The sequence below is a fragment of the Marmota flaviventris genome, chromosome 8 (assembly GCF_047511675.1).
Source record: "Marmota flaviventris isolate mMarFla1 chromosome 8, mMarFla1.hap1, whole genome shotgun sequence".
Classification (NCBI taxonomy): Eukaryota; Metazoa; Chordata; class Mammalia; order Rodentia; family Sciuridae; genus Marmota; species Marmota flaviventris.
The window spans coordinates 10,841,536-10,868,752 of record NC_092505.1 but is presented as its reverse complement, the minus strand read 5'-3'; the positions used below and the strand labels follow the sequence as shown (position 1 = coordinate 10,868,752).

The following is a 27,217-nucleotide window of genomic DNA, read 5'->3' as shown; positions in this document are numbered from 1 at the left end:
TAATTTAACATTAAGTCATCACCCTCCCTTAGAAAACAGAAAAAGTCACTCTGTAACTTAAATACAATGCAACAAAATATTCTCTCTTCTAATAATGCATAATAATTACCTCCTCATTAGTTGTGTTCTAAATATATGAACAACATACCATGTCTCTCAGGACCAATGAAGGTCCATCTATTAGAATGTCACCCAATTAAAATATGTAATCAAATGCCATTCTGCTTAGTTATTTGCACTTTGTTTTATATTCTGAGACTCAGGAAAGAGGATACACACATGAACTTTAACTAATGTGCACATTCCTAGATAAAACTAGAAGAAAGGAAGAAAATAATTCAAAGAGTAGATGTCATTTTCCCTGACAGGAATTTTTGGCTTCCTCTCAAATTATAAAAATAAATGTAAAAACAATATCTCAGCTGAGGTACTTATATATTATTTCTGTGATTATTATGACAGTATCTAACAATGAGCTAGATGTTTTCATGCATTATTCAATTTTCACAACAACCCCAAGAGCAAAATTACCATTTCCACTTGGCATATGAAAAAACAGATTTAGAAAGGTTATTAATTAGCTACTAATTTGTCTAAGCCTAAACAGCCAGCATTTGAGACTGCAGCTTCATGAGAAGGAACTTGGTCTAGTTCCTGCCCTAACCCCAGCAGCCTAGCACTCAATAGAAGGTTCTACAATTGTAGGTTTGATGAATTCGTGGACTATATGTACTTTTAACTCCAGATAATTCCAATTCCATAAGAGAATACATCCACTCTATTTTTTTAAAATTTTTAATCTAAAGGCCTGGGATAGAGTAGACAAAAGGCCAATGGAGGCTGTCAGAGCCCAGGCAATATGGATAGCCCTATATGTGAAGCTGAAGTCAGGGGTGGTAAAAGAGGACATCCACTTGGAGGAGGGACAGCCTGCATGAGGTATGGGAGACTCCAGGGATGCTGAAGTATACTGACATGATATGTTGCAGTTGAGAGCAGTAGAGGGCAGGGTACATAGGACAAAAGGCTGAGGCAGGGTGTTGGAGCCCCAGTGGGATGGAATGGGTAGGAGAGTGGTTATATACAAGAGAATGACCACGGATGAGACAAGTTTCTCATTGTCAGAGAAGGAAATTACAAACAAGGAAAAGAAAGAAAACTAGAATGGAACTTCAGTGTTGATTGGAATTGGAGGTACTAGTTTGACCCCAATTTTCTAGACAGAAGAAAGATATAATTGAGTATATAAAAGATACAAATGAGTATGATGCACACAGACACATTTACATATACTTCTTAGGATACACAGTGAAAGAACCTGAAATCAGCAACACTCCAAAGGCAATGAACACACCCAGATCTTGGTTTCTAAATATCATTCTTGCCAGGCTCAATAGCACTCGCCAGCAATCCCAGAGGCTTGGGATGCTGAGGCAGGAGGATCAAAAGTTCGAAAGCAGCCTCAGCAACTCAGTGAGGCCCTTAGCAACTCAGTAAAACCCCGTCTCAAAATAAAATATCAAAAAAGGCTGGGAATGTGGCTTAGTGGTTAAGCACCCCTGGGTTCAATTCCTGGTACCCCCTGCCCACCAAAAAAAAAGTTAAGCATCATTCTCCACTAAGGATTCTAGAATGCATTGTAGAAATAGCTGATTCCAGGGCAAGGACAGGGACAAGATGAACCTAAAACATTCTTTTACCAAAAAGAAAGGAAATGTTCAAAGAATCATGTAAACATGTCACAGAAACACATAAGCCAACGTAAAGGGCTTTTACTGATGAAATCTGGGACAACATGAGCATCAAAATAAATAAGAGTACTGGATTTTAATCCACTGAATAAGCCCAGGAATTCATTCTGATGAGGAATGAGTAATTTATATCAAGTTTCAAAGTACCTCCCCTCAAAACACTTAACTGTAAAGAAAACAAGTCGGCCACACATGCTCGGTAGACCATCATCTTAACCAATCCAAGTGGATAACAGTAATGGGATAAGTCAAAACTGTGTACCATCTACAGGATACAATGTAAAGAATGCAATACCATTTCTGCAATAACGCCACTAAAGATGGAGAACCTGGGTCTGGGATTATAGTTCAGTGGTAGAGTGCTTGCCTCACACGTGTGAGGCACTGGGTTTGATCCTCAGCACCACATAAAAATAAATAAAGATATTGTGTCCATCTGCAATTAAAAAAATAAAAGATGAAGAACCTGGGGTTTCTGGGTTGTGGCTCAGTGATGAGCACTTGCCTAGCACATGAGAGGTAAGGGGATCAGTTCTCAGCACCACGTGAAAAAAATAAATAAATAAAATAAAGGCACAGTGTCCATCTACAACTAAAAGTAAAAATATATATATATATTTTAAAAAAAAGATGAAGAACCTGGATCTAAGCATGAACCATCAAACCCAGACTACTGACATTCTACAAGATAACTAGCCTTAGTCTTCAAAGTTCTTAAGATCATAAATGTCAAAGACTGAGGAATCTCCCCAGGTTTAAGGAAAAAAACATAACAAAATAATAAAATGTACAAATCTGAACTGGATCTTTCTGCTATAAGAAATATGGGACAACTGGTAAAACCTGAATGGAGCCTGAGAATTAGTAATTATCACTATTAATTTTATGCAGGAGAATGTTTTTCTAAAAAACATATAATAAAGTATTTGGGGGTCATTAGGTAGCATATAAGCAACCAACTCTCAAATAGTTCAAAAAATATGTTCAATTTTAAAAATGTACACATACATTTCTAAATTAAGAAGCACTTCTCTCTAAATGACACAAATAAGATAAACTCTTATAAAACCTTAGTGTCCTACTCTCCATACACGTTTTTAACAGAGAAAAAAATTTTCTTATTTTATGAGTCTCTCTGAAAAAACAAAAAGATACATGATTTAAGAGAGATAAGCCTAATCAGATTACTGTTGTAATTCTCTAATAATTCTATAAAATAACTTGAGGATCTCCCACTTATGAAATTATTTAAAATAAGAAAGCCTATACTACATTTTTTAAGAAAATGCATACAATATTAAGATGAAACACAGAATTTAGACAGGCGTGGTGATGCTCGCCTATAATCCCGGCAGCTTGGGAGGTGCTAAGCAATTCAGTGAGACATTGTCTCTAAATAAAATACAAAATAGGGCTGGAGATGTGGTTCAGTGGTTGAGTGCCCTTGAGTTCAATCCCTGGTACCTCTCCCAAAAAAAATCACCTCACAGAATTTGTAAATGTTTTACTCAATTCATCCCTATCTTCCTTTTTCCTTAATATGATCTCATTGCATCCCATACATCAACCAAAATGAATAATCTGTTGTCCCTTATACATGTTCCATATTCTTATATTCTTTGCCTTCTCTTCCTCTGTTCATAGTGCCTGGTCCATCTGTAAGAACCTTTAGTCATCTTTTGTTTTCAAATATTACCCATCCTTCAAATTCTAAGCAAAACGCCACTTCCTAAAATTTTCCTGGATTACTCTAGTTGGAAATAAGCTTTTTTCTATTTTACGTTAAGTACAGTAACTTGAATACTAATAGTAATAGAAATGATGTTTCATTTCTTTATAGTGCAACATGATGCCAACCTAATTCAGACACTCTGAAAACTGTGCCTCTAGATGAAGTATTCATCTAGTAGATAGGCTGAGAGGTTTTAGCACAAAAGGAAATGTTCTATAATTAAGGAAAATAAACATTTTACTTTGCCACTAGAAGTATTTCAGTGCCCTCATTATTGAAGCTCACATTTAATTATTACTCTTAGCAAGATTTGGAAATTATCAAGTGTGCTGTCTGTTTCAGGGAATACAGGTGGGAGTGAGAAGGTGGGGTGGGGAAAAATAGGCCCTGTTCAATAACTGCCAACTGGGTATCAAACTAGTAGAGTTTATAAAGTGGCAGAGTGTGTGGAGAGTTCAGAGGAAACAAACTGAAAGAATGAGTGGAAATGAAAGTTGGAGAGATACTTAGAAGTTCAGTAGACTGCTTGTGCAGTCTTCCAAGGTATATACTGTGCATTCAGTGACAGGAATAAATTGCCTTTTGTAAGAGGTTTGTATTTTTTTCTTCTATTCATAGTAGTTATTAAACAATATCCTAAGAAAAACAAACCTTTCTTTTTACAAGTTGTTATGAATGTCTAAAGAGCACACTGTTTTGGGAGTAATTCTAGCTGATCAAGATCTTCAACAGTTCAGGCCGGGTAAAGACGTCATTAGTTCACAAACACATAAGCTAGGGTAAATCCCAACTTCCAAAAAGTTACTGCTAAGATACCTCAGGAATAAACAGTACCTAACTCCTTTGAGAGCTTATTTTAAAATAAAAACTCTTCTTCCTACTTTATACTTAACACCAACTTTCATTCATGTCATAAATATTTTCTTAGTTTTCAAGTTCATGAAAATATGTATTTCCTAAGAACACAGAGCCATCATAAATATAAATCTATAAATCTACAATTACAGCTATACATCCTCAGATGGTAGGCACTGATCATCTGAAGACCCTCTGATTCTATTACTAGTGAACATATAAACAGAAATAAGGCCACAGAATAGAATCTTAAGCAATATAAAATAAATGACATAAACATCAATTAAAAAATATTTATGAGGCATCAGGAAGATTTGAATGTTGTCTGGATATCTGATTTTTAAAACTACTGTTAAATTTTCAGTGTTGGTAACATTGTGGCTATGTTAAAAAAACAGAGCCCTCATCTTTTAGAAGTGCATTGTGAAATATTAGTGATATCTTAGATTTGCTTCAAAATAAAGAGGGATGGGGAGATAGATGATAAAGATATAGATAAAAGTGTCCATGAATTCATAATTAGTGAGGATGGGTAATACACACCTGGGAGTCATTTATACCACTCTTTCTACTTTGATTTATGTTTAATACTTCCCAAAATCAAAAGGTTAAAATTTATTCTAATAATACTCTTGGTATACTAGATAAATTCAGAAAGGAGAGAATACAAGATATTTCTGGCCTGTCAGTGAAACAACTAGAAACTACTGGAATTCTACGTAATCAAAGAAGTTACTTTTCTCCAAGTACCCTAAGTCAGAGGTATTAGCCAAAAGTTCAATCAACATCTAGACTTTTATAAATTTGAAAGAAAGCAGTAAGTCCTACAACCACTACTAATCTTCCCAAGTTATCATATATGCATCAAATAATGAATATATAATAAGTTTGGAAAGGATACCTATGGCAATTCCAAAATGGAGACACTAAAACAAATGTTTTCTTCACATGCATCCTAAATAACTTAGCCTTAGTCTTCTATCCTGTTGAAATTATCTTTAGAAAATTAGCTTAGCAGGGCATGGTGGTGCAAGTCTGTAATCCCAGCAGCTAAGGAGGTTGAGTCAGGAGTACTGCAAGTTCAAAGCCAGCCTCAGCAACTTAGAAAGGCCATGAGCAATTGAGCAAGACCCTGACTCCAAATAAAATATTAAAAGGGCTGGGACTGTGGCTCAGTGGTTAAGCACCCTGGATTCAATCCAACGTACCAAAAAAAAAAAAAAAAAAAAAAAAAAAAAAGGAAGAAAGAAAAAGAAAATAAGCTATTGTTGATCTTCACATCACAGAAGAGGAAAATTTAAAACTACATGGTAGTAATATCCATTAACGTAATTCAGATAACTTTACTCACTTGTATTTTGGCTCTATGCATATTATTTTACCTGAACAAATCAGTGATTGAGATAGGCCTAAGCTACCAGAAAATAAAATAGAACTGCAGAGATGGTTTACTTACAGACTACAGAAAACTCTGAGTATAAATATATCAATTATTCTCTATCAAAATTTAACATATCAATATTTCTTTATTATATTACTCATTAACATATCAATAATTCTGTATCACATTATTGGACCCACTCTTTTTTGTCCTGTAGTAGCTTACTTGTATAGTACTATGTCATAGCTCACCATTATTAGATTATACCCTCCCCCCTCAAATTAGAATTTAAGGCAAACAATGAAGTGTTAAAATCAGAGTAAAGAATTCAAATGTAAGCATAATCATTTGCCTATTTCTAAAGGCACTTTTAGGACTAAATTTCAATGTAAAATTTAATTGATGATGAATTAAATAATTCAAACTAAATAATAAAGCCATCCAGTAAAGGTCCTATCCAGTGTCAACATTTTGCTATGGCTCAAGCATTCCAGAGCAAATAAGAAAATGAAGACAAGATTGTAAATTAGATGTTCTTCCTAGAATCACAATTTGCCTGTGGTTGCATGCACAGTAATTTGTGGTCAGGTTATTTGCATGAAGTTAGCACTTTGGTAGAGAACCTCCAGTGCAGCGGATGCTAGATATCATATAGCCCAAGCTTCCCATTCTAAGAAGAAAAAGCCAGAGATTAGGTGATTCATCCAAGATCATATAGCTAGCTGGCAGTAAGGCCTCTTTCCATTTCATCATACATAAAAAGAAAATTTATTTTAAAAGATTTTCCTTTTATAATTAATTAAAATTCTAGATGAAAGACATTAAGCCATCCAAATCAATGATCTACATAAATTGCATAATACAATCTTGGCAACATTTCAGAAAAAAATAACGTTTCATTCATTAATGCAATAATCATTTACTATGCTTACAACACACCAGGATCCTGGCAAGATTCTAGGAATAAAAACAGAGGACCCCGATATCTTTTTTTAGAAATCATATTAGGAAGACAGGCATTATATAACCAAGAAATGCAAAATTACAAATTGTGGTAAATAATTATCACCAAATTTAGAAAACTGCCAGCTATTATTTCTTCAGACATTTTTCCTTTTCAGCTCATCCTTCTGGCATTCCAATTACATGTCCATAGTGGAACACTTGAGGTTGTGTCACAGTTCAATGATGCATTTATTTTCATCTTTTCTCTATTTCATTTTGGATAGTTTCTATTACTATGTCTTCAAGTAATTTTCTCTGCAGCGTCAAACCTACTAATCTCTTTCAGTATATTTTTCCTTAGATATTGTTATTTTTATGTCTAGAAAACTGATTTGAATCACATTTTTATTTGTATGTGGTGGTGGTGGGAGACTGGGGATTGAATCCAGGGCACTCTGCCACTGAGCTACATCTCCAATCCTTTTTATTTTGAGACATGTTCTCACTAAGTTGCCCAGGATGGCCTCAAATTTGCAATCCTCCTGCCCCAGCCTCCTGAGTAGCTGGGATTACAGACATGCCCCACCAAGCCCAGCTGAGTCACATTTTTCACATCTTTCCTTATGCTCATTCTTTCCTCTACTTCTTGAACATATGGAGTATATTCATGATAGCTGTTTTTATGTTCTTTATTAATTTTAGCATCTGTTTCTACAGACTGACTCTTCTTCTCATTATGAGGTATATTTTGTTTCTTTGCTAATTTCTAACTGTAAATTTTATGGGGTTGATATATATAAATATATAATATATAATCTCATATATATTGTATATATAACATATATACTTGAATTCCTATATTCTAAATTTGACCAAGTTGAATGATTTATATATATGATATACATGTTATATATTTATATGTTATATATAATATATGAAACTTTGTTCTAAGATAGTTATTTGGAAATTTATTGGGAAACAGTGTGATCCTCTTGGGGCTTGTTTTTAAGCTTTGCAGGCAGGATGAAAATAGAAGTTATTCTAGGGCTACTTTGCCCCATTACTGAAGCAATAAATCCTTTTGAGTATTCTGCCCAATTCCCTGTGTATTATAAGATTTCTCTACTCTGGCTGTTCAAAATGAATTCTCAGTCCTGTAAGCTTCAGAAATTTTTCTGCCTGCTCCTTTTTGGTGATTCTTTCTCTGTCTTGGGTAGTGTCTTCATACACTGGCATTGGTCAGTACTCAGCTAAAGTCTCAAAGAGAGCCCTCCACAGACCCCTGGAACTCTGTGTAGCTATCTCCTTTCTGACACTAAGAGCCACCCACATTTCCTACCCTGTCCCCTCAACTCAGAAAGCCTGCCAGATTTGTCTGAGTACCTCCCTTGCTGCTGTGGCCTGGAAGTTCTCAGGCACTAAGTAAGTGCAAGACCCCACCGCATTTGTTTTCCTTCTGCCAGGGGTCAGCATCTTCTGCTGCTATTGATCAATGTCTGAAAAACATGTCCTATACTCTTCTCATTTTGCTGTTGTAATTTAAGGTGGGAAGATAATGCAATGTATGTTACCTCATCGTGGTCAGAAGCCAAACTCCTATTATAGTTCTGGGCTAGTTAACAAGTTATAACATCTGATATACTGAAATCATGTAAGAAAAAGTCACCTGATGAGGTTCAGTTACAGACAAATTCTACCTTTCTTTTATTTTCCCTTGTAGCAAGTTAAATGATAAAGAACTATAAGTACTTAGAAACTACTGGTTTTACCCAACATTAGTGGGCTAATCCTGCCACTGGCCCAGGTTAGAGAGCTGGTTTGAATTTTTTTTTTTTTTTTTTTTTGTACTCAGGAATGAACTCAAGGATGCTTAACCACTGCTTAACTCACATCCTCTGCCCTTTTTATTTTTTATTTTGAGACACGGCTTGCTGGGTTGCTTAAAGGTCTTGCTACGTTGCTGAGGTTGGCTTTGAACTTGTAATCTTCCTGCTTCAACCTCCCAAAATGCTGGGATTATAGGAGTGCACAATCGTGCCTGCCTTGCTTTTTACTTTTTATTAAATATGTACATTTCAAAAATTATTCCTAAAGGGCTGGGATTGTGGCTCAGTGATAAGGCACTTGCCTGGCATTCGTGAGGCACTGGGTTCAATTCTCAGCACCACATACAAACAAATAAAATAAAGGTCCACCAACAACTAAAAAGTATTTAAAAATATTATTCCTAAAAATAAATTGAAATTCTGTTACCCTAATGTACTGATCCATAACAAGTCTAAATTCCATCATTTTTGTGCTAAAAAGTCAACTATAAAAAGTCACTTCTTCCCTAGCTTGCAAATTTTTCTTAAAAAGAGACAGAATACTGAAGCTTATCTAAAGGACAATTATGCTGACAGCATTTAGCAATTAAAACAAAACAAAATCCATGCACATTGCTTGTCATTGCCACCTACTTCATTTGACATCCAAAATTCTAGAACCTGATATTTAACTTGGCCCAGCAAAGAAATTTCATGTTTTTATGACCTTACTTTAGATCAAATCATATTTCCCCTCTAATATATTAACATATTAAAGTTTATAGGCAAAAACATATGTTTAACAATTCCCTCACTAAAAAATGCTACTATTTTAAACTTTTAAATTTTAAACTCCTCTATTGACTTTCTTTCCTTTTTGCTCCTCTTGCCCACTTACAAAAACAGCCACCATCCTCATAACACCACAAACAATAATTACAGTGGAAAAATGGAAAAATCAAATGGATGGACCATGTCATTGAAGTAATTACTTAATCTTTCCAGGACTCAGTTTCTACCTCTTAAAACATGGGTTAAAGCATAATCCACAGAATTGAGTGAAACAGGTCAAATGCCAGATCTTTTAAACTGTATGCCAAGATGTCCCCAGGCACTGCAGCAGACTCTCAGGGGAACTGCAAGATATTTTAAAACGAAGGAAAGCATCTCAACATGTCTTAGACACCAACTATCAGCTTGAGATGTTTCAGAGTTTAATATTACACTGCAGCACATTTTTTTGATGACCTATCTTTGTGAAGTTATTTGGTGATTGTAGTGATAAAGAGCAAATACCACTCAAAAATCAATGTGGAAAAGGAAATGAGGGTGGCATGTTCCCCCTGATTGCAAGGTTTGAAAAGCTACGTAATACTCAACAGGCACCCACAATCCATTAGTAAATAATTGTGGTTTTTTTATTAAGGAAATAATTATTCTAAATTTATTTGCATTATTTATTTGAACAGCTACTAAAACTGGGACTTAAATATTTATTGTTTGGCCCTAACTATTTAATAAAAAGAACTATTAAATATCGCTTGTGGCCTAAAGGTGTTGTGAAAACTTAATGAGACTCTAAAGGCACCATGAAACAATACACTGGCTTAATATTGTGACAATATTTACTTACTGTAGATAGCAACTATTTTTCATTATGATTCCTTTACACTGTACAATTCTATAAAAAAATCAGGACATTTCACATTCTGAGGATCTCCAGAATAAAGTTCTATTAGTTTTATGATTCATATTTCCATAATTTGAAAAAAATTAGGTTGACAAAGAAACTCAGATGGACAACCTGGAGTAAAGCCAAGTCAAGAGTTAAGTGATGTGGTCTTGCTGTCTATTAAGTGTGGTGGCTTGAATTATTCGAGCTAGAAAAAATGAAAATAATCTTAACACAATAAAGATAAAATGCAATTCATCTTTACCACCATACTAGCATGTGATATGGAAAAGAACAAAAGCTTTAAGAGTTTTCAATTTACATTACCACCTCATATTCCTATCTTTTATTTTGTTGTGTTTCTTGTAATGCTAGGAATTAAATATAGGACTTGCACATGCTAGGCAAGCACTACCAGTGAGCCACAACCACAGTTCCCAGCCCCATCTTTTAAAGTAAACTATAATTCCTGTTTTTACTTATTTTTATGTGTGGGTGGAGGTAGTGGGGACTGAACCCAGGGGCATTCTACCACTGAGCTACCTCCCCAAACTTTTTATTTTTTATTTTGAGACAAGGCCTAGCTAAATTGCCCAGGCTGACCTTGAACTTACAACTCTCCTGTCTCACCTTCCCAAATAGCTGGGATTACAGATATGCACCACTGTGCCTGGCATAACTCCTGTTTCTAGAATCATCCTTTCAATTTTCATCTGTTGACTTTCTCTTTTCTTCATCTTCTATTTAGGATACAATTATTAAGGGGATTATGTATTTACTGAGCATGAGATGGACTGCAAAACAATGACACTGTTTATACATTTAATTCATGTATGATTGACAGCTTGCCTTTTCTTGTGAAAGTCTTTTTTTGTGTGTGAAACTGTAGAAGTCTAGGCACACTGACCCATACAAATCTGAAACAAGTCTTCTTTTACCCCTTCATAAATCTGTTTCTAGGAAAAAAAAAATATGTACTGTTACACTTGCTATCTATGTTGGTCCAATGAAGTACACCTGTCATTGAGTCCACCTGCTAAACTGAACCACTGCTCCACAGACTTCAGATTTCAGTTTAACTGAACACTTTCCGAATTAATAATTTTCAAAAATGGATATACCACTAAAAAACATTAATCATGGGCTGGGGTTTTAACTCAGTGGTAAAGCACCTACCTAGCATGTGTGAGGCACTGGGTTTGATCCTCAGCACCACATAAAAATAAATAAGTAAAATAAAGTTATTTTAAAAAACAGTAATTGTTATCTAAGTTTAAGAATATTTCAAAAGTTTTTTAAATAAATGCAACAGAATAAATAAAAAAATATTATTTACCATTTAAAGAAAAGTAATTTTAAACAAATTGTTAACAGTAATTATAGTATAAACAACATTCACCATAGATTCCTAATTGGCAATTTAAAAAAAACTTAATAATATGGTTAATAATTGTTCCAATAGTATTTTTGAGTAACAAATCTGAATAAGTAAGATATATCTTTTACAGTAGTTCAATTAATAGAAATTCTTTTTTTCGTTTTTTTTTTTCTTTTCTGAGATAGGATCTGTTTGCCAGACTAATCTCAAAATCCTGGGCTCAAGTGATCCTCTCACCTCAGTCTCTCAAGTAACCAACTATAGGCATGCACCACCACAAATAAAATTTTTAAGAAAAGATCCTGTATTTTGTGGCATATATACAAAAAGGAATACTATTTAGTCATAAAAGATGAAATCTTGTTATTTGCAACATGTATGGACCAGGAGGGTATTATGTTAAGTGAAATATACAAGGCCCAGAAAGACACATACTGCATGATCTCAAGTGGAATCTACAAAAGTCACTGTCAGGCTATGGATATAGCTCAGGTGGTAGAGCACTTGCCTAGCATGTGTGAGACCTCTTGGGTTCAATTCCTAGCACTACAAAAAACAAAACAAACAAACAAAAACAAAAACAACAACAAAAAAAGGTCAATCTCATAGAAGTAGAGAGTAGAATAACAGTTGCCACAGGCTGGATAAAGTGGTGGGGATGATGTGGGGTTTGGAAGAGATTGGTTAAGGGGTTCAAAATTAAGGTCAGATAGGAGGAATAAATCGTGGTACTCTATTGCACAGTAAATAACTATAGTGATGATAATGTATATTTCAAAATGGCTAAAGAGGGAATTTTTAATGTCTCCCCACAAAGAAATAATAAAGGTTTAAGGCTCTGGATATGTTAATTACCCTGACTGGATCATAACATAAGGTATACACGTATAAAAACACCACATTGTATCCCATAAATTGTTATAATTATTATGTGTCAATTAAAATATAATTAAATTGGGCCAGGGAAATAGCTCAGTGGTAGAGTCCTCAACTAAAATGTGTGAGTCTTGAGGTTCAATCACCAAATAGTACAAAAGAAAAAAAACTGAAAGAAAAAAATATATTTTCCAACATATAATAACTGTGTTTTTCAACTTTGTAATATAGTTTAAGTTAGTCTTCTCCCTAATATCATTCATTTAATAACTATTTATTCTTCAAATATGAGTAAACATTGTACTAAGCATTGAGACATAACCATTACTAAGACATAGGCCTTTTCAAAGGAGCCCAGCATCCAGAATTTGAAACCTGAACACAATTCCATGTGATATGAAACAATATACTAAGAGTGTTATGATAATATCAGCAGTTGGTTCAGCCTGAAGGTTTCAAGAAAGCTATTTATTAACCTCATCATAGACGGTAATGGCACCAAGATCCTGGAAACATGGTTATTTTAGATAACCCTATATGCCAAAAATAAGAATCCCCTAATCTATAAGAGCAAGGCCTATATAAATTCTGCTCAGAAATTGTCATCCAACAATGATAATATCAGCATTAATTGAGGCTGGAGCCCAGGCACCAGTATTTGTAAATATTCCCTCGGTGATTTTAATGTGCAGCCAGGGTTGAAAACCACTGGTTCACTGATCAAGTCATAGCATCATGACTAATTTAAGCTTGGAATACTATCAATAGGACTCTTAAAGAGAGTCCTAAGGCTGGGTGAGTGGAATTTTGTCCCTACGGATCCAGAACTATTCTCATCATATTTTTGCTTGCAAACTAATTATTCATATGTGCTAATAATTTGAAAAATAAGGTTTCGTGTTTGGAATCTCATGGCAGTTCTTGCATAAGCCAAGAAAATTAAGTGATTGCCAATTAACACTGTGTGTTGACTAAAATGTCAGAATTTTAAAACTTTACTCTTTAAACCTAAGGCAACAAGACACTGTTGAAATTATAAACTTTTGGTACATAAAAACCAAGTATTACTAGGAACACTTTTACCATTTATCTTTTTTTTGGTTCCAGGGATTGAACTCAGAGGCACTTAATCACTGAGTCACATCCCCTGCCCTTTTTTGTATTTAATTTAGAGACAGGGTCTCACTGAGTTGCTTAGTGCCTCACTAAATTGCTGAGGCTGGCTTTGAAAACTCTCTCCATCCTCCTGCTCAGCCCTCCAGCTGCTGGGATTACAGGCATGCACCTTGGTACTGGCATCATTTATGTAGAAGAAAAACACCTATAAGCATTTAGAGAATAACAAAATTCAACATAAAAAGTGTTCATCTTCTAATACAGATGAAGTTCTACAGAAATAAAGAGGATGTAGCAACAAAAGTGAGCTGTAATGAATAGGTGGGGTAGATTCTCAGAAAGGAAGACTTGAGTACAACTGGCAGGGCCAGTCCAAAATGACAGAGAAAGCTAGTGGTCTTGGAGGAAGAAGGTGTAACAAAGGAACAACACGGTGAAGGCTGGAGAATTCACAATACTTTGGGGAAAACAGCATTGAAGAAACAAAAAAAGCTCATGTCCATAAAGGAGTCCTACACAGGACAGCAAGAGAGGGTCCAAATTACAGAGGAGTCCAAACTTAATCTTAGTGAAAAACAGAATTATACTTTGGTTGAATACCAAAATGATTTTAGAAGATTTTTCTGGCAGATTAATATACAGGAAGTTCAGGGGCCTGGGGCTGTTGAAGATAATGAGAACATGTCAAGATCTTCCAAGCACAGTTCCCTACACAACACACACTTTGGTGTAACTCCAAGCTGAAGGCAAGATTAATTTCATAAGTAAAATTATTTATTAAAAATAAGGTTTTTTAGCTCTTAATTACTGATATTTTAAGCCAAGCATGGTGACACATGCTTGTAATCCCAGCTACTCAGGAAGCTAAGGCAGGAGGATCCCAAGTTCAAGGCCAGCCTTGGCAATTTAGTGAGATCCTGATTCAAAATTAAAAAAATAAAATAAAATAGCTGGAAATAGAGCTCAGTGGTAAAGCATTCTTGGGTTTAATCCCTAGTACCCCTCCCACAAAAAATTAATATTTTACTATTGCACAGTAGGGTGCCTATCGATAATAATGTTTTGCACATTCCAGAAAGCTAGAAGAAAGAATTTTGCATGTTTTCACCATAAAAAAGTGATGTTTTAAGAGACAGATATGCTTAAACTGATTTAAACATCCATGTATACATGTATCAAAACATTACATGATACCCCATAAATACATACAATTTTTATGTTTTTATGTATTAGTCAAAAATTAAATTTAAAAAATATATTTTAATTATTACTGCGAAGTTTATAACAGGAAGAATAACATATCCCAGAGATTATACATTCATTTATGCTAGCTTTACAGAGAAAAGCAATATTCAAAGTTTTTTTGCCCTGAGACAGTTTCTCATATAGCCTAAATCTAATGAAGATAAACAGAATTAACAAATAGATAAATGCTGGGAATGTAGTTCAGGGATATAGTGCTTCCCTAGCGTTCATGAGACCCTGGGTTGGAATTCCAGCAACAAACACACACACACACACAAATATATATATAAATAAAAAAATTTTTATACACACATACATATACATGTATGTATGTTCAACATAATACCCAACAATATCAAATAATATCTACTGTTATAACTGACCTACAAGAAAGCATGTTCATTACAGTAAAAAATGTCAAGCAAACCATTTTAAGGGTTAACATGACATAAATTGCAAATGACATTTCTGTGGAAAAAAATATACTTTTAGAAGCAGCAAAATAACCCCAAAATCCTGTAATCAAAACCTATAACCTCCCACCATCCGCCCAAGAAAAACCTACTAACAAAAACTTTACAGGAAAATAAAAGGAAATATTAAATATTAAAAGGAAATAAAAGCATAAACTGTTAGATGTAATATAGTGAGAAATGCTGTTAGGTCTTTTTTTTTTTTTTTAATTGTTGAATCTGAGAATTTCAAATCAAAACAGAGACCATGCCCAGTTTGTCTGTAACAGAGGACTTACAGAGCACGGCCACAGCCCCAGACTCGAACATGAGACATTCTTCCTTATGCCTAGTTTCCACTATGAGACTGAAAGGTGGAGGATCCAATTTGTGATAAATTCGAAATCCTTTGCTGAACGCCATTCTCCTTTCTTCAGAGACAGTCCTATGAAAACCAAGCAAAGCAAAGCAAATGATGCTGAGGGTTCCTTCTGCTGCAAGGACTGCACGGCATCCAGAAGTCCCTCCCTGCCAGGTTTTTTTATTGCGGGGGGAGGGGGGCAAAAAAAAAAAAAAAGAGAGCGAGCGAGCTCGGATTGAATGTTCAATCCAAAACCTAAGTCGTCACTAAATTTTACCAAAAAGCGAAAGAATACACTACAAATTCTCTCTTCAAGACAGGGATAGGCTTTTAGCACTGTAAGTCCATGAACAGTCTGGTTGAGATGAATTCCCTTTTAATTTATGTTTATCAAGGGAAAATTTTTGAGCGTATTTTTGTTGGGGGTTATCAGCTTCCTGCTTCAAGATTTGTCACTGGGTTGGAAGGGAACAGACCAGGAAACTTCACGCCGCTCCTGGGGGGCGGGGGAGGCTAGAATGTGGGAGGGAAGGTGAGAAGGCTGCTTCAAAGCTCCTTAGGGGGCCAAAGGAGGAAAAGGATTATCGGCCACCGCGGGCTCTTCCCGGGCGGCGGCGAAGGGCAGGGGAAGCGACACAGGTTACCACCGCCGCCCGCCCAGCCCCAGGCCACCGCCGGCTGCGGGGACCGCAAGTGGGGCCGGTCCATAAGAAAGGCCACTCGGGAAGAGTCTCAACTCGGAGCAGGGACCCGACTGGCAGTCTACCGCCCGAGAAAGCGGCTTCCTCACAGGGGAACCGAGGCGCCCGGAGCCCAACGCCTCCATTATGCGCCAGAAGAAGTGTCCCGGCGCTCAGACGGATTCAGTTCCTTTCCTGTAGGCAGGTTGACAGCGGCTGTCACCAAAGCCCCCAGCCCGACGCGGCGCCCGGCACAACCCGCAGTGACTCCTCACCTTCTCGCCCGCCCTCCCGCGTCCCGGCTGCCAGGGCCACCCTCACCGCTCTTGCGAAGGCTGCGGCGACGGAGACCGCCTGTGGAAGCGTCGGCCCGCCAACCCCGCTGCCGGTGGGTCTGGCCGCGGCCGCTCCCCGCCCTCCCGCCGGGAGCTCACCTCTTCCTTCGGCTCCTCCTCCTCCTCCTCCCGCAGCCGCCGCCGCCACAGCCGCCGGAAGCGTCACTTCCGCTCCAGCAGATCCATCTCTTCCGCATTGCGCCGCAGCCCGGGCGGAAGACCCACCCCTTGCGGGAAGGGGCGGGGCATAAGATGAGCACCGCCCACCCCGTGCCCTCCCGGGCCCTGGTACCAGCTGGCCGCTGCCGCTACCTGCAGCGACCTTCGATCGGGCGACGTGTCCCCTAGGCTGTTGCTGCAGGTCCCACCGCCGGGGATGCTGGGAGAGGGAGGATCCGACCTCCCCAGCCCCCTGGCGAGTGCTTTCCAGAGCTCCCCAGCCCTCCCAGTGCGCGCCAGGGAGAGACTCCTGGGAAGAGTTTTGGGGGCTGGGTGTTAATACGTGCCCAAACTGGGCGTCGGGACCACCCCTTGCTGCCTCCCCCGGCTAGACCCACTGGGGGAAGCGGGAGGAACTACCAGCACGCGGCGCCAACCAGGTGGCGCCTTGAGAGCTGTCCATGGTGTCTCATAGCAAGCTGCTCCGAGTTCTTAATTCTAAGTGACTGGATAGGCAGCAGTAAGAAATAAGGCCGGCTTTAAAACTGTTCGGTTCGCTACCTTGTGTGTGTGTGTGTGTGTGTGTGTGTGTGTGTGTGTGTGTGTTCTGCAGCTCTCCGGAGCACTATAGGGAAGAATGCTCAACTGTACGTAAGATGGAAACTGGAGAGTCACCCTCCGGGAGCTCAAGGCACAGTTAAAATATGGCTGTCCCTGAATGACGAATAGGTTTTGCCAGAAGTGGAACTTAGTAAATAACGTCATCAGCTCCTTTAAATCTCATTTTTTCAACAAATCATGTCTGGGTAATGTCTGTGTCCCAAGACCTATTCAGTTAACACTTAACAAATTTAAATATGAGAATGAAGTTGAAGCCAACAAAGCACAAAGGAATTGAAAACCTCAAGAACCCAGCACTCTGAGAAACGGTTTCCACTTGCCTTTGCTTTTTCCTTTACCTCTTCCCCTTCTTGCATTTGCCAGCAAAAGCAGAATTTAAACTTGATATTGTGCAAAATCATTTCCCCCTCCAGGCCCTGTCATGTGACTTGATTTGACATTCCTCTCTATTTTAGAGAAGCTGGACGCACCCTGGTTTCAGAATGCTAAGAAAGCTAAAATTCATTAGAAAAGCCACTTTTAAGTCAAGGAAAAATGCAGACACTTGGATTAGTTCTGAGAACTAGAGATTTCTCTCATTTAGTACTATCTTCTTAGGAAAAAAAAAAAAAAAAAAAGCTTTGCTCTTTCTAGTGGTTTACCCATAGCAGCCTTAAAATTAAACTAATAAGAAAATAATCTACTTGTCAGTGGTCACTCATTTCCCTTTCTGGAAGAGTCCATTTCAGTTAGGGATGGCACTCAACAAAGAAAACCAGGTGGAAGTGGTTGTGTTTGGAATTTTTTGTCTTTTCAAGTATAAATACCTCCATATCCCTGGTATGCACCAGCTGCCACCACCCCCCCCCCAAAAAAAATTAATGGCTTCAGTAGCCATATTTTCAACTTCTTTGCTTGGAGGTTTTATTTTTATGACAATGTTGAAATCAACATTTTAAAAGTGGGACTGTAAACCAAACTTAACCCCAAAGCCCATGATTTTTGCACCATGTCTCTGGGATTCAGGAAACCTCTCATATTCAAGTTGGGATTCTTGGGCACGGGAGGGTAGCAGGACTCTTGGGTTACAGCTTTTTCAAATCCTTCCAAAATATATCATTTTAGTTGGAAAAAGCACAGGATTTGAAAAACAAAGGCAATTTTACTAGTCACTTTTAAAATGTGTTATTTCTTCTCTTTCTTATTTATACCTTTTACAGTATTTGAAAATAGCTGCCCAGATTTCCACCAAACTTAATGTCTTTAGAGTGAGCTAACTTAAAATACAAGTTAGGTGGCATACAGATTTAACAGTGAGATCCTAGGGGCTTTCAAGACAAGCCAACATCCTCTTGATTCTTGAAAGTGAGCAATGAGGTGCCTGGGGTTGGGGCTCAGCGATAAAGCACTCCCTTAGAATGTGTGAGGCACTAGGTTCGATAATTATACACATACTCAGAAGGCAGATACAGTGATAGGTGCAATATGACTGCAAGCCAAAGAGTATCAACAGCCACCAGAAGCTCTAAAGGAAAGGATTTAATCCTAGAGACTTTTGGGGGAGAATGGCCTTATTTATACTTGATTTCTAACTTCTGACCTCCAGAACTCTAAGAGAATAAATTTTTGTTCTTTAAACTGCTCACCGAGTTTGGGGTAATTTATTACCTTAACAAATAAATTTCCTTCAAATGAAAATCTTCTGGTTGAAATATAAAAACATTTGTCTCATGCCAGTTCTATGTTAAATTTACCTTACAAAGTCCTAGTTCACACCCATTTCTGAAACCCAAGTTGCCTGATGGATTTCACAGGACAAAATGTCTGAACTCACTCTAAGAATTCTTAAAAACAGATAAGGAAGAGTAATAAGCCTAAGGAGTTTAGAAACACAGTTTGAAGTATAAGGCCCAAATAGATATTTATGTGTATGTTTTATTCAGTGAAGTTGGGAATGTGTTCTGTCTGACTTAGTAGGCCAGTAAAGTATAATAAAAATTCACCCAGAATGAATGTGTAGGGAGATAAGCAATGTTCCCACAATAAAGATACAACTGACAGAGCAAGCACGCTGCATGACACTATTCTAAACGCTACTTGCCTTGATCAAGGATACATATGGAACTGTTAATTCTCGCTATACTAGACTCATTTTGAAATGCTCTAAAATTAGTCACCAGCAAAATACAACAAAGGGTATATTTAAAAATTAATTTAATGCTTGGCTAAAGCGTAATTACATATATAATTATCAAACAATAGTCCTTAATTTCCAAAAAGTTCCTTTTGAAAACCACAGAATCTGAAAGCATAAACTTTAAAACAAGTTCTCTTGAGTATTTACAATGTGGTACAAACATTATAGAAGACCATGGATATTAAATTGCCTGGGTGTGGCTAATCAGCAAGGCGTATTCTTTATTGCATATATAACTCACATATGTGGGATTTTAAATATAATAAGACTACTAAAATTCAATTCAGATGCATGTATCTGTAAGCTGGGCAGGGAGTAAAATTATGAATGAGACAGGACAGACAGCCTAAACCATGCAGTTAGGTTGTGGGCTTATTATTTTCAAAAAATTAAACTTTCACGTTCCATTTGAAACTATATTGCATATATTAGAGTTCACATGAAACCCACATTTGCCTGTAATGCTGATTCAAAGAACAAGATCAACATCCACTCAATGACTGAGTCCACAACTCAACTCTCAATTTTAAGGCAGCACAGCTACAGTGAGAGCGACGCTAACCAAAAAGGGATGAACATTTATTTAGTCACTTGCCAGCCCTTTTGTTACAACAGTGTAGTAATTTTCCTAAGACAATTTGCTACTGGATAATTTTCTGCTGTTAAAAGGCTTTCTCTGTAGAAAAACACCACAAATTTCCAGTGTGAAAGTCCATGGTGATATAAATATATATATATATATATATCTATGTACACATATGCATAATTATACAATTTACACTGCACACATTGTTTATAGAGGACAATTAACTGAGAGGGTTAATTTGAATGATCATACAAAATACTTCTGTAAACAAAGTATGACAGGCAGTAAGGAAAACATAGACTCCTAGAAATAATCTGAATTCCTTTCATTCTGAAGAAATTGCATTTAAGGACACAGTATTGAATATAATGGTTTTTTTTTTTTTTTGTATTAAAATGAAAATCAGTATTTTACAGTGTAAGAAACTTTACATATATACAAAATTTATACATTGGGAATGGTATTAAAGCAAATAAGCTTTTCAGTCTCATAGGTCTATTTTCCTTCAATCAAAGACTTAAATTCTTTCACATTGTGGTCACTTGCAACAGACATAGCATGATCCAAAGCTCGAATACTTGCAAGAAGTTTTACTATTTGTTTTATGTTTTCCCTAAAAGAAAAAAGAAAAAAAAAAAATGTAGCAGGAGCATTTCATTAGCACATTTAAAGGAAATTTGTTCTTGATGTTATACAGATTTTGCAATCAATTTGTCCAAACATGCATTTTTACATATGGGAAACAGAAATGAAAATTACATCATACATAAAATCTTGACATGTATTTATATAAAATTAAACTTGCATGTTTATATGACTAGCCCACAGTTAAAAACAAAAACTTATTTCACTCAGATGAATGGTTTTAATCAATCCATGGTAGTATAAACACACACTTATATATGCATAATTACACAATTCACACTCACATATCATTTTTAAAGGACAGTTAACTGAGAGGGATAATTTGAATGATCATACAAAATAAAAAAGCAATCTGTTCCCAAAATTCTTCAGAGCCCTATCTCCCATTACTTCCTAAACCACAGTGCCAACTCTTTGGAGAAACCCTGAAACACAAAATTTTACTTCTCTTATCAATTCATCAAGATCCTGCCTGAATTCCACTCCTCTGAATTCACTACACAAAACAGTTTGGCTTTCCTTAGTGCACTAACTACCTTATTATTAAGTAATCATCCCATTTTAGCAACATCAGAATTATCTAGAGCGTTGTTAAAACATTACCCAGCCCCACTCCAGGATTCTGACTCCACCCCCACTCCAGAGATCTGACTCAATATGTGTTTGAACCTGAGAATCCAAATTTCTAACAATCTCCCAGGTAATGCTGATGGCCAGGAAGCACACTTAAAGAATGACTATTTCAACACCAAGTTTGAACCACTCATGAGAAAGCATAAATTATGACATTATTGACTCATCTCCTCTACAACACTGCAATAATAAGGCCCTTTTACGGGAAGGATTATAATTTGTAAAACTTTGCAAACTAGGTGGAATCTACTTTATGTGCAATGCAAAGAACAAATGCTTAAATAGCTGAAGTACTTTTCTATAGGAAAGCAAATACTACTTTGCATATGGATTTCTAGTTTTCCCAGCACCATTTGTTGAAGAGGCTATCTTTTCTCCAATGCACGTTCTTGTCACCTTTGTCTAATATAATTGTAGTTTTGTGGGTTAGTCTCTGTGTTCTCTATTCTGTACCATTGGTCTACTAGTCTGTTTGGTGCCAATACCATGCTGTTTTTGTTACTATTGCTCTGTAGTATAGTTTAAGGTCTGGTATAGTGATGCCACTTGCTTCACTCTTCCTGCTAAGGATTGCTTTTAGCTATTCTGGGTCTCTTATTTTTCCAGATGACTTTCGTGGTTGCTTTTTCTATTTCTATGAGGAAAGGAATGTTATTGGAATTTTGATTGGAATTGCATTAAATCTGTATAGTGCTTTTGAAAGTATGGTCATTTTGGTAATATTAATTCTGCCTATCCAAGACAAGTAGATAGATCTTTCCATCTTCTAAGGACTTCTTTGATTTCTTTCTTTAGGGTTCTGTAATTTTCATTATATACATCTTTTACCTTTTTCGTTAAGTTGATTCCCAAGGTTGTTTTTTTTTTGAGGCTATTGAAAATGGGGTAGTTTTCCTCATTTCCCTTTTTGAGGATTTCTCACTGATATACAGAAATGCCTTTGATTTATGGATGTTGATCTCTCACCATGCACAAAACTCAACTCAAAATGGTTCAAGGACTTAGGAATACAACCAGAGACTCTGCGTCTAATAGAAGAAAAAGTAGGCCCTAATCTCCATCATGTGGGATTAGACCCCAAGTTCCTTAATAAGACTCTTGTGGTGCAAGAATCCAAATCAATAAATGGGATGGACTCAAACTAAAAAGTTTCTTTTCAGCAAAAGAAACAATCTGTGAGGTGAATAGAGAGCCTACATCTTGGGAGCAAATCTTTACCCCTCACACATCAGATAGAGTATATAATTAGTATATACCACTGTAAGATTTCATCTCACTCCAGTCAGATGGCAGCTATTATGCACACAAACAACAATAAGTGTTGGCAAGGATGTGGGGAAAAAGGTACACTCATACACTGCTGGTGGGACTGCAAATTGTTGCAGTCAATATGGAGAGCAGTATGGAGATTTCCTGGAAAACTGGGAATGGAACCACCATTTGACCCAGCTATTCCTCTCCTCAGTCTACACCCAAAGGTCTTAAAAACGGCATACGACAAGGACACAGCCACATGGATGTTTACAGCAGCACAATTCACAATAGCTAAACTGTGGAAGCAACCTAGATGCCCTTCAATAGATGAATGGATAAAACAAATGTGGCATATACACATTACTCAGCAATAAAAGAGAATAAAATCATACCATTTGCAGGTAAATGGATGGAGGTAGAGAAGATAATGCTAAGTGAAGTTAGCCAATCCCCAAAAGCCAAATGCAGAATGTTTTCTTTGATATAAGGAGGCTGATACATAGTGGGATAGGGAGAGGGAGCATGGGAGGAACAGATGAACCCTAGATAGGGCAGAGGGGTTGGAGGGGAAGGGTCGGGGCATGGGATTATTAATGATGGTGGAATATGATGATCATTATTATCCAAAGTACAGGTATGAAGACATGAATTGGTGTGAATATACTTTGTACACAACCAGAGATATGAAAAATTGTGCTTTATATGTGTAATAAGAATTGTAAAGCATTCTGCTGTCATATAAATTTAAAAAAATATATAAAGCAAATATTATTTGTAAATAATTAACTTTCAAATAAAGATCAAGTTAAGTATATGTAAATCAAAATTTTTAAAGTGGTAGGCTTTAAGTAGTAAAAAAACAACACACTGGGGGAAAAAAGTGCAAATAATAATCAACACCACAATAACAAAATTAAAATGTAAAGCAAAATTGTCTAAGAATCTTATCATTAAAAGCTTTACTACTTACTTTTAATTGTATCTTGAAAATCAAATTTTCTCACAAGAAAATAATACTATTTTTGAGAAAGGGAAACAAGGCCCCCAGAATATTTCCTAAACAAAAAAGTTTTCTTACAGAGCTATACTTGTGGTATAAACAGATATAAGAAATATACAAAAATCACAAAATTTTGAAAATTCCTTCAAACTGTAGTAGTTATATTACATATTTTATGCTAAATTTTTAACCCCACATTATACAAATATTCACAACATTATTGTCCACAGAAACGATAACAGTTCACTCATTTCTTCCTAGCAATTCTTGACAAAAATTAGGTTTAAGTTGTTCTAGAAATTATGAATGGTGACTTTTAGTCCATGATATGATAAAGGAAAAACATGGAACATAAAGATTCTAAAATGGGGATATTGTATCAACATATTCTAGGTTTAAATGGTCAAATTTTCTAGGATTCACGTTCTATATAATGAATCTCAAAAGACCAAAGTTCATGACATTCCTAGAGCCTGTGTTCTCCCCAATTCTTCACTGAGGAGATAGAATATTCATTCTCCTCAAGGCTGGCCCTCACCAAAAATCTTTCCCTAACAACCTTCATAAGTTCAACGTACTGAAAAAAGACAAAAACCAAAAAAACAAAGTTATGTGTACTTTGGGTAGGTTTAATACTAAGTGAATGTACAATTTATATTAAAAAATGACTACTTAAAAAATATTTTAATAACACTAAATATGACAACTAAAACTACAGGTTACTATTTTAATAAGTGATTATAAAAAGTTACCTTGCATTTCTTTTATCCACATCAGAGCACCCAATACTATTCCTATAAATTGTATCTGCTAAGTGCACAAGGTATCGGCAGAAGTTTTCTAACTGAGAAATAGTTCTTTCTCCTTTCAGATTCATGAACCACTGTTTGGGGAAACAACTGATTACCTATGTAGGAAAGGATATAAAATACAATAGTTAAAACAGAATAAATGACAATATGTAAAAGTTGAGTCTAGATAATGGATATAATGTATTTGACCTAAAGAGGTGCTATTAGACTAAATTAATTAATCTGAAGAGATTTTTTTTAAAAGACTCACTTTCTGTATTAACTATACATGGATCAGGTACTCAATACAAAAGATGATTTGTCCCATTTTTTAATAATCTATAAAATGGATAATCAAGTGCTTATTTTCCAGTCTTGCAAGATACCCTAAATGAACTGAGTTCTCTCTTATGGAATGCTTTTGTATAAAAATGCGTGTATAAATATGACCCAGAGTAAGGCTAAGCAAGCATTCACACCACAGGTGCTGCCCAGGGCAAGAGTCTTAGTGAGGTGTATAGGGCATCATGCCACAGAATGCCATAACTCATAAGGGTGAAGATCTGGGGAGGGGCAGTTGGTAGAGCGCTTGCCTTGCATGCATAAGGCCCTGAAAAGAAGGGTAAGACTGGTTTCTCCTAGGAAAGGGCAGCCTGGTGTGAGTACTCAAATCAGAGTCCAAATGGATAAAGAAAGCTCATCACTACAGAAATACAGGGATCACTAGAAACATGACTGATTCCAGGGCTCGGGCAGAGCAAATACAGTTTAGACAAAAAAATGTCATGCCAGAAAGAAGCAAGCATATACTTCCGCCAAATGAGGGGAAATGTCATAAGATTACAGAAGTCAACTCTTGAAGAACTCTGCTCAGGAAATCTGGGACAATTTCTGCCAAATATGAGGAAGAACCTGAATCTAATTTTGACATAATATCGGGTAAACCCAAATTGGGGGATATTCTAAAAAATAAATGGCCTAGGGGCTGGGGCTGAGTGGTACAGCGCTTGACTGGCACACATGAGGCACTGGTTTCGATCCTCAGAACTTATATACACAAGTTATACATTAAAATAAAATGAAAATATTGTGGTCTTATAAATGTATTTCATATATATAAAAAAATAAATAACTGGCCTATCATTTTCAAAAGTGTCCAGGTTATAAAGGCCAAGGAAAGAACTGAAGAAGTCTTCTAGATTAAAGGAGGGTAAAGAGATATAACAATTAAACAGAATGCATGGTCTGGGTACTATTTTCATTTTTAAAAGAATTTTTTGAAGTAAGGGTGACTGAACACGGCCTTGTGCATCCTAGGCAAGCATCCTACCACTAAGCTATATTCCCAGCTCTTTTTATTTTGAGGCAGGTCTTGCAAAGTTGCCCAGACTGGCCTCTAACCTTCCATCGTCCTGCTTCAGCCTTCCAAATAGTTGGGAGTATAGATGTGGGCGACCCTACCCAGCTTCTGGATATTTCTTTTGCTAAAGAAGGACAGTGCTGATGTAACTGATAAAATGTGCACTGGGAGGCATTTCTAAGGAGTAGGCAACAGTAATATATCAGCGTTAATTTCCTGATACTATTCTCTATGCTATAATCTTGTAGACTAATACCCCATGTTTGTTAGAAATACAAAGAAACATATCTGAGGTATTGAGGCATCATGTCAGAGACTTTGGGTGGGGGGACTTTGTACTCTTACTTGTAAATTTTCATTAATTTTGTAACTGTTTCAATTACATATTACTGTATAACTTGTGTATGTAAGTGGAAAATAAGATAATATTACTAAATAAGTGAAAAAAAGCCATTTATAACACTCAAAATAGCATTCATTTTAACTGTGAAAAAATTATCATGAAATCAAAACTTTTACTAATACCAAAACACTGATACAAATAAATGAATAGATATAAATATAGATAACATTATACTTTCTTCCTCCTCCCCTACACCCCCTTTTCTGGGGTACTGGGAATTGAGCCCGTAAGCATTTTACCACTGAGCTACATCCCAGCACTTTTTATTCTCTATTATAAAATATCATCTAAGTTGCTGAAGCTGGCCTCGAATTTGCAAACCTCCTCCTTCAGCCTTCCAAGCTGCTGGGATTACAGGCATGTACTACTGCCACCACATTATATACTTTGATATAAAAATGCTAGGGAGTGGGGAGTTTGGAACTACCTGGGTAAACAGATAGCCAACCTTACATTAAGTCTGGTAATAAAGGGCAATCATAAAGTTTTCATATCCCTCTTTGAACAAAGGAAATTAACATATATGGTTTAAAAATAATAATATGTATCATTCAACTCACATTTTGGGCTTTTTTGATGCTGTCATCTCCATATTCTGAATTCTGAAAAGCCATGAGAATGTATCTATTTAATAAACCATCTATTGATAATTCCTGAAGAGTTTTATTTGAGAAAATGCCATACCACTGAAGAAAATTTCCTAAGAGCTAGAAATAAGGGGAAAAAAGAGAGAAGCAATGTTATGCAATTAAATTAGGTATAAAGTAAATTAGATACACAATAAAATACCACATGTAATATGCAGGATAATGCCTTCCCAAAGTATAGCACTTTTAAAGTGTCCAGATATTTCCTAGAATGGTGGAACATTTTAATTTTAATTAGCTAAAATTTGAATAGCCACATGTACCTGGAGACTACTGTATTGGTCAGCACACATATAAAACATTTTCATCACTGCCTGAAGTACTATTGAGCAGTGATTATTCTTAGATAAGTGTCCTC

General features: G+C 36.4%; 2 protein-coding genes across 8 annotated transcripts in view; both read right to left on the bottom strand.

The window, feature by feature from the left end:
* The window catches only part of Synj1 (synaptojanin 1), an 87,517-nt gene extending 70,736 nt beyond the window's left edge, over positions 1-16,781 (bottom strand). For all 7 annotated transcript variants that reach the window (XM_027929186.3, XM_027929187.3, XM_071615085.1 and 4 more), the window contains exons 1-2: positions 16,684-16,781; positions 15,508-15,653 (exon numbers count right to left, since the gene is read on the bottom strand). In XM_027929186.3, the coding sequence (XP_027784987.2) occupies positions 15,508-15,653; positions 16,684-16,781 (244 nt within the window). The remainder of the gene's footprint in view (positions 1-15,507; positions 15,654-16,683) is intronic.
* A 2,759-nt stretch (positions 16,782-19,540) lies between these two features.
* Positions 19,541-27,217, bottom strand: part of Paxbp1 (PAX3 and PAX7 binding protein 1) — a 34,175-nt gene continuing 26,498 nt past the window's right edge. The window contains exons 16-18 of the mRNA XM_027929223.2: positions 26,773-26,919; positions 24,411-24,565; positions 19,541-20,739 (exon numbers count right to left, since the gene is read on the bottom strand). Of these exons, the coding sequence (XP_027785024.1) occupies positions 20,622-20,739; positions 24,411-24,565; positions 26,773-26,919 (420 nt within the window). The 3' untranslated portion in view covers positions 19,541-20,621. The remainder of the gene's footprint in view (positions 20,740-24,410; positions 24,566-26,772; positions 26,920-27,217) is intronic.